This window comes from Triticum aestivum, chromosome 4B (genome assembly GCF_018294505.1).
Source record: "Triticum aestivum cultivar Chinese Spring chromosome 4B, IWGSC CS RefSeq v2.1, whole genome shotgun sequence".
Lineage (NCBI taxonomy): Eukaryota > Viridiplantae > Streptophyta > Magnoliopsida > Poales > Poaceae > Triticum > Triticum aestivum.
In genome coordinates, this window is record NC_057804.1 from 79,665,494 (window position 1) to 79,673,500 (window position 8,007).

The window sequence follows — 8,007 nt, forward strand, 5'->3', positions numbered from 1 at the left end:
CCGGGAGGCATTCCACACGAACTGGAACCCTGCCTCGGGGAACCAATTAGTCTCCATTCTCAAGTCCACGAAAGGGAATACTAGTAGAATCGCCTGGCGTTGCGTAGGGGCGCTACTTTGGGCTATTTGGACGACGCGTAATAAAATTACGATTGAGAAAAAATTCCCCAACCATCCTGCAGATGTGATCTTCAAATACCACCTATTTTTGCAGATGTGGACCCCATTGGAGAAGGAGCATGATGCTGAGCGTATGTCAGAGGATATGGCGCACATCAAGTCGATTCAGGCGATGGCTAGACAAGATCCGGCAAGTCGGTGAAGCTTTTGGAGGTCTTTTGAGGGTTGTTTGTTAGCTAGGTCGTTGCGTTCGATGGCGAGGCCGGGTGTATTATTTCCGTCGCGATGAACCTTTGTTTCGTCTCATGCTGGTCGTGAACCGCTCGTACTATCTTAAGTTTGCTAAGCTGTAACCGTTTGAACCTGATGCCTTATGGGCTTTATTAATTTAAATTTAAAGCCGGACCCTTCTAGCATCTTCGTTCTAAAAAAAACAACGATGATAAGTGTCGAGGGTGTGGTCTGGCAAGAAGTTCTTGGTACCCAAAGAATTTGTGGGTGGAGAGCGGCGACGAGGCTTTATGCCCTCGGTCTGGGCTCTGACATGCACTTGAGAATGGTTCAGTAACAGAATTGCCTATAGCCCCGATTATCTGTCATCATAGCTTGGTTAGGGCCGTTTCTCTCCTCTGCAGAATGCAGAGGATCGGACGTGTGCCCCCCTTCTTTTAGCTTCTGAGCTATGACCACGTAGAAGTCGTGTGACGTTCATCTCTAGCTTCACTGTCTTCTTACCCCCATTTTAAAAGGCTATCCTTCACGCTCGCTGAACGCACGGCAGCTCCTCCGTGGAGGCCGGACGCAGCGTGTGCCCCCACCCCAACCAGATCCGCACACGCGGCTTGCCGCCGTTCGTTCCATCGCCGTTGAGACATCAAGTCACGAGTACGCCTTCGCCTCTAAATTCACCGACCGACCCCTCTCAGCAGTCCAACCAACCGAAGAAAACCATCGACACAGCGCTACACTGCAATGGCGGCCACCGACACCCGCCTCTCCGTCGCCCACCAGACGCGCTTTGCACTCCGCCTCGCCTCCGCCATCTCCTCGCCCTCCAACGCCGACGGTGCTGCCGGCAACGCAGCCTTCTCCCCGCTCTCCCTCCACGTCGCGCTCAGCCTCATCGCCGCCGGCGCGGGCGGTGCCACCCGCGATCAGCTGGCCGCTACACTCGGTGCCGTAGGGCAAGGCGAGGCGGAGAGCCTCCACGCGCTCGCCCAGCAGGTGGTGCAGCTGGTGCTCGCCGACGCGTCGGTCGAGGGCGGTCCGCGCGTCGCGTTCGCTAACGGCGTCTTCGTCGACACGTCGACGCCGCTCAAGTCGTCCTTCAAGGAGGTCGCCGTTGGGAAGTACAAGGCCGAGACCCACTCCGTTGACTTCCAAACTAAGGTGATGTGTCGGATACTGTCAATTAGTCGCTCTGTTCGGCATCAGTTGCACAGTACCTTTTTCTTATGTAATTCAGTTGTAGGTTCCAAAATCATAAATATGTTAGTACATATAATTCAGTTCACAACTGCACAAACCATTTAACGGCGCCTTTGGTCTTTGGTTTTCATTGGTCCAGGCTGGTGAAGTTGCATGTCAAGTGAACACATGGGTAGAGAAAATCACATCAGGTCTCATCAAAGAGATCCTCGCGGATGGATCTGTCGACAGCACCAGTAGACTTGTTCTTGGCAATGCGCTTTATTTCAAAGGAGCCTGGACAGAGGAGTTTGATGCATCCAAGACCAAAGACGGCAAGTTCCACCTTCTTGACGGGAGCTCAGTACAAGCACCATTCATGTCTAGCACAAATGAGCAATATATTTCGTCTTGTGACAATATGAAAGTACTTAAGCTTCCTTACCGGCAAGGCGGGGACATGAGGCAATTTTCCATGTACATACTTCTTCCAGAAGCAAATGACGGTCTTTGGAACTTGGCCGAAAAGGTGAGCTCGGAACCAGAGTTCCTAGAGAAGCATACCCCAACCGAGAAGGTCCCAGTCAGACATTTCAAGCTTCCCAAGTTCAAGATTTCGTTCGGATTTGAAGCTTCCAGTTTGCTCAAAGGTTTGGGACTGCATCTTCCATTTAGCGGAGAAGCCGATCTTTCGGAGATGGTGGATTCAGCAGAGGAGCAGAATTTGTGCGTCTCGTCAGTTTTCCATAAGTCCTTTGTTGAAGTGAATGAAAAAGGAACAGAGGCTGCAGCAGCAACGGCTGCAGTTGTTATGCTAGAGTCGCTACCATTAGACCCGCCAATGGAGATAGATTTTATCGCAGACCACCCATTCCTTTTCATGATCCGAGAAGATTTGACTGGTGTGGTGTTGTTTGTTGGTCATGTGGTCAATCCTTTACTTGCAGCATAATGCATCTGCTATGAACCGGCGAAAGGGCTTATGTTGCATGCAAGTAAAGAGTTTTACCTTGCAACTTACCATCCCTGAAATAAACGTATGCAGTGTCTGGTTTCGAAGTATGACTTACTTTACGTATTTCGGTTTTGGAATTGTGGCTTGGATGATGTACATAATGTGTTTTGAGAAAAAGTATGTTTCTGTCCTCTCAAGTTGTCCGTAGTTTATATTTTGTTTCTTTTGAAAAGGAGGATAAGGGAACCGGACAGAAGGCGCCCTAAATCCTTCCCTGTGGAACAGAGCAACGGGTGTCCCCTCCCTCCTTGCGCGACCGCGTCGTCCCCGCAGACGACCGGCCGCGCTCCGGCACCCACTCCTCTAGAGCCCCCACCTCCCTCCCTCCCCGCTGCCGTCGCCGGTACCCACGGCCGGGCCTGGCCCCTGGGTAGCTGGCGGCGGCGGCCTCCAGCCCTTCCCCTCTCGGTACTCCCCGGCGCGGGGCGGTGTGCGCCGGGAGGTGCTCTTCGGCGGCGGCGGTCCGACGTGGCGGTGGAGATCCCGGCGCGGCGTGGGTGGACGACTGGGCGACGGCGTCGTCGTTGGCGGCGGGGTGGCACGGCGGCACGGCTTGAACCAGCCCGCTCGGCCCAGATCTGAGCCCTTTGGGCCCCATCTGGGTTTCGGCGGGCTGGCGGCGGGACGGGCCGGCGGCGTGGCCTCCACGAGACGGGAGAGCGGCGTTGGCGGCTGGGAGCGAGCGGCGCAGGTGCCGGCTTGCTGCAGCATGGCCGGCGGGGCTTTGCGGGGCCGTTGCGGGCCTCGCCAGGTCAGGGGTGGCCTGGTGTGCCCTGCTGCCACATCCGGACGACGACCGCGACGTCGTCGGGGGCTCGGGCCTCCCACACGTCGGCGGGGGAGGTGGTTCCCTCCCGCTTGGCTTCGGTGTGGTTCCTCCCGTCGCTTGGCGCTTCTTTCCGGTTTCCTTGGCCTCGTGGTGGTGTTCGCAGCGGGGCGGCGTGGATGTGTCCAAGACCGTGGTGGCGCGTGCTTGCGGGTGGCAAGATGGTTGGATGGCCCCGGGTCGAGTGGGTAGCTGTGCTTGGGGATGCGGGAAAAATCTCTGCCGGTTCATCCGGCTCCGACGCGGTTGTCGGTGTCAAAACTGGTGGATCTCGGGTAGGGGGTCCCGAACTGTGCGTCTAAGGCTAATGGTAACAGGAGACTGGGGACGCGATGTTTACCCAGGTTCGGGCCCTCCCGATGGAGGTAATACCCTACTTCCTGCTTGATTGATCTTGATGATAAGAGTATTACAAGAGTTGATCTACCACGAGATCAGAGAGGCTAAACCCTAGAAGCTAGCCTATGGTATGATTGTTCTTGTGTCCTACGGACTAAACCCTTCGGTTTATATAGACACCGGAGGGGGCTAGGGTTACATAGAGTCGGTTTACAGAGGAGGAGATCTACATCCCAATCGCCAAGCTTGCCTTCCACGCCAAGGAGAGTCCCATCCGGACACGGGACAGAGTCTTCTATCTTATATCTTCATAGTCCAACAGTCCGGCCAAAGTATATAGTCCGGCTGTCCGGATACCCCCTTATCCAGGACTCCCTCAGTAGCCCCTGAACCAGGCTTCAATGACGATGAGTCCGACGCGTAGATTGTCTTCGGCATTGCGAGGCAGGTTCCACCTCCGAATACTCCAAAATTAATTCCAAACACAAGGACCGTGTCCGTATTTGCAAGATGAATTCCATATACCACCGTAGAGAGAATAATAATCCACGAACCTGATATGCTGACAATTCTTCGTCGTGTGACATCACGCCATGGCTCGGTAACTTATTCGAACCGTTTTTACAACCTGCTCCCACACACATCGCGAGGCGGTTTCTTTGGCACGTCTTGTCAAAGCAGAGATCGTGTCCCCTTATCGCGGGATCTCCATCAATACAAGTATGGGTAACCCAACCAGCGCCATCAATTGAGGCGCTTGGAAAGATAAGAGATTTCGAGAGGCAAGCGGGGAGGCGCACATTCTACACCGCCTTTATAAAGGGACAGAGATCTCCTGTTTTGCACCCACGCCTTCTTCCTCCTTTGCTCATCCGTTCTCGCACCCTTGAGCTCCAGCGCCCAAGTTCTCACCTTCTCCGTAGGATCGCATCATGTCCGGAGCGGGAGGCAAGTGGATGGCCTCCTCTGTCACAGAGGAGAACATCACCAAGCTTCGGGAGGCCGGATACCTGGCTGAGAGTATCGCTCACAGGCTTCCGGCAGAGGGACAGATCACCCCCACTCCGAAGTATCGGGAGAGAGTAGTATTTCTCCCTCATTTCGTCCGCGGACTAGGATTTCCACTCCACCCGTTTGTCCGCGGGCTTATGTACTACTATGGGCTAGATTTTCACGATCTAGCCCCGAATTTTGTCCTCAACATCTCGGCGTTCATTGTCGTGTGCGAGGCCTTCCTCCGCATCAAGCCCCACTTCGACCTGTGGTTGAAGATTTTTTGCGTAAAGCCGAAGATCGTGAGCGGCCAACAGGCGGAGTGCGGAGGTGCCATGGTGGGCAAAATGCCTAATGTTACATGGCTCGATGGCTCCTTTGTGGAGACCATAAAGGGGTGGCAATCCGGATGGTTCTACATCACCGAGCTGCGCGACGCCAACTGGGTGGCAGCCCCCAAATTCAGATCCGGAATCCCCATGCGGCTCACTTCCTGGGAGAAGAAGGGCCTGGCCTGGGGCAAACCCACGGAGCTGACCGGACTCGAGACCTGCATTAGAAGTATGAGGGACAAGAAGATCAAGCTTGTCAACATGGTCCAGGTCATGCTCATTCGCCGGATACTCCCGTGTCAAAGACGGGCATTTGATATGTGGGAGTTTGACCCGGCCGAACACCAGATGCTGCTAGAGCTCTTCGACACAACGCACAAAGAAATCTGGAAGATGTTGTTCAAGACCGGCAAAGTTCCTCCTCCCCTTTCCGAGGACTGGGGACTCAGCGCAAGCCGCCTCGCCAGTCCGGTAAGTCCCCTGGTTATTACAAGATGTTTCCTTCCTGGTACATTCGTGGGAGGATTATTAGGTCACTATGCTGACCGAACAGGATTGGGTGGAGATGGCAGAGCGGATTAACTGTATGGCTCCATTGCCTGAGGACCCAGTAAGCGCACTCCTAGCAGAGATGCTAGTCCCGGCGCCTTACAAGGTGCCGGAGAAAAAGGCCGAAAAGATGGCCGCAGGGACCCGAAAGGGTCTCCGGCGCGAGGCCACACCAGACGCCTCGCCAGAAGATGACGAGGCGCACTCCTCCCACGAAGGGGAGGAGAGGAAGAGGAAGGCCGCCTAAACTGAGGGGGCCGAAGGGTCCAAGAAGGTGGCCGCGGGGACCAGAAAAGGTCTCCGGTGCAAAGCCGTGATAGAATCGTCATCCGAAGACGACGAGGAAGATCCCCCCCCCCCCCCGAAGACGGGGGAAGACGTGAAGAAATGCCTCCTCCCCGCGCTAGGGAGGAGAAGAAAAGGAAGGCCGCCCCGTCTGGGGAGGCCGGGACGTCGAAGAAGGGAAAGGCATCCCTTCCCGATCACTACACTATCGCCGCTTTCAGCGATGAGGAGTGGCTGCACAGGGGCAAGCCCCGGGCTAGGTCATAAGTATCCGCATCCCATAATATTTTCCATGCGACTTTGACCTCATGGTTTGTAATGACGTCGAACACATTTATGCAGTCCGGCCGGGTCCGATCTTGATGAGTCCTCGTCGGAGGAGTCTCTGAACGAGTCGGAGATGAATTCACTCCCGACGGCAACCTCCCCACGACCTGTGGATGACACCGAGGTGTTTTCCCGGAGGATGCCAGAGCAGGAGGCGATGGTTCCGGAGACGCCCCAAGGCAAAATCTCGGGCGCCGGACACATGGGGGATGAAAACCCCATGGATTATGCTGACGGGAGCCACAGCAAGTCTGGCTCCCAGCCGGTTACTGCGCCGGAGTCTACAAAGGTTCCGGATTCCGGGAAGCAGTCCCTCCCGAAGAAGGGCGAGCCGACCGTGCCGATGACCTCCGCCCAGCTGGAGGCATCGGATAATTTGTTGGAAGTGCTTTGAGGCACTTCCATCGAGGATGAACACCGTACACTTATGGGTACGGTGATTGAGAAGGTTCGGTCCGCCAAGAGCGGATTGACCGAAGCCTGCACCAGCCTGCTAACAGGCTTTGAGGTAAAGAAAGTGTGAGGGAATGTCACCCGATAGACAGTAGCCCCTGATACTCTGGTTGGTGTTCGGAAAGAAAAGCCAAACGGAGGGTCAACTTAAAAACCGCAGGAAGCTAATAGTATTTGTCTATATGAATCAAACAGGCACTGCTGCTGACCGCGGCTGCACGCACGGCTGAGGTTGCCGGACTCAAGCGCGAACTGGGCAGGTCGAAGAAGAGCTCGACCTCGTGAAGAAGCAGCTCAAGGTGAACAAAGGTAAGAGAAACCCCGTCCATATGTCGTATAGAGGATAAAAAGTTGGTGATGCTAATAAAAAGCATCATGGCTTTTGATAGGGACCGCGACCGAAGTGGCGGCCCTGAAGGAAGCATTGTCCACAGCCGAAGCCAAGGCGGATACGGAGCGCACCGAGCGAGAGAAGCAAGATGCTCGGGTGGGAGAGGTACAGCGGGAGCTCCAGGAGCTCGGCAAGAAGTTCGGCTCCCTGGAGCATGACTACAAGATGCAAGCGTCTAAGCTTGCAAAGGCCCTCCAGAGCGCAGCCGACGCCAAGGCCGAAGCCGAAAAGGCCCTCCAGGAAATCCAGGCAGCCAAGACGATAGCGGAGGGTAAGGCATTCTTTATGCAAAGCAAGCATGTGGAGGAGTCATTTCTTTTACTTAAAAGAATCCGGAGCTCTCCAGGGGCATTCATAGATCTGCCACGCAACATTTCGGATGCCGCGGAGTTCTATCATGCTAAAGAGGGGAACTCTACAAGAAGCTGTTCTGGTCCCAATATACTGGGGCCGAACACCCGATGCCTCTGAGTGACCAACTGAAGCAGCTGGTCGTACTCCACAATGCGTCTGAACAGGCCATGAGGGACCTCATAGTCCGGATGTGGCCTGGCGAGCCCCTGCCCGGCAGCTACTTTGGCCTGGTGAACCGTATGGTGCATGCCTGTCCACGGCTAGAAGTTATCAAGCAATCCGTATGTATTGAGGGTGCCCGATGGGCCTTTGCCCACGCGAAGATGCATTAGGGCAAACTGGATGCTGAGCAGCTCGTGAAGGATGGACCCCCGAAGGGCAAGGAGCATCGCTACCCCGAGATGTATTATAGTGGCATTATGAAAGGCGCTCGGCTTATGGTGAATGAATATCCTAAGAACATTATTTTTGAGTAAATATACTCATGTCGTCTGTGTAATATGAGGACGAGTTTGATTGCGCTATATAATGCTTTGTTTGATTTAAAATATTACCTTCTCTGCGGCCGTTTATCAAAGTCTGAAAGTAGGCCAGTCGTCGGCTTCCGCCCCCTTGT

The 8,007-nt window shown here is 54.9% G+C and overlaps 1 protein-coding gene across 1 annotated transcript; it reads left to right on the forward strand.

The window, feature by feature from the left end:
* Window positions 1-933: 933 nt before the first annotated feature.
* On the forward strand, window positions 934-2,673 carry LOC123094493 (serpin-ZX). Its single transcript, XM_044516485.1, has 2 exons — window positions 934-1,509; window positions 1,688-2,673. The coding sequence occupies exons 1-2, from the start codon at window positions 1,093-1,095 to the stop codon at window positions 2,477-2,479; spliced, it is 1,209 nt and encodes a 402-aa protein (XP_044372420.1). The 5' UTR covers window positions 934-1,092; the 3' UTR covers window positions 2,480-2,673.
* The last annotated feature ends 5,334 nt before the right edge of the window (window positions 2,674-8,007 follow it).

Bases quoted from the DNA above. Each gene is read 5' to 3' on its own strand.
- LOC123094493 (XM_044516485.1), top strand. From the start codon at position 1,093: ATGGCGGCCACCGACACCCGCCTCTCCGTCGCCCACCAGACGCGCTTT. The intron at 1,510-1,687 runs GTGATGTGTCGG...TCATTGGTCCAG, and splicing joins CCGTTGACTTCCAAACTAAG to GCTGGTGAAGTTGCATGTCA.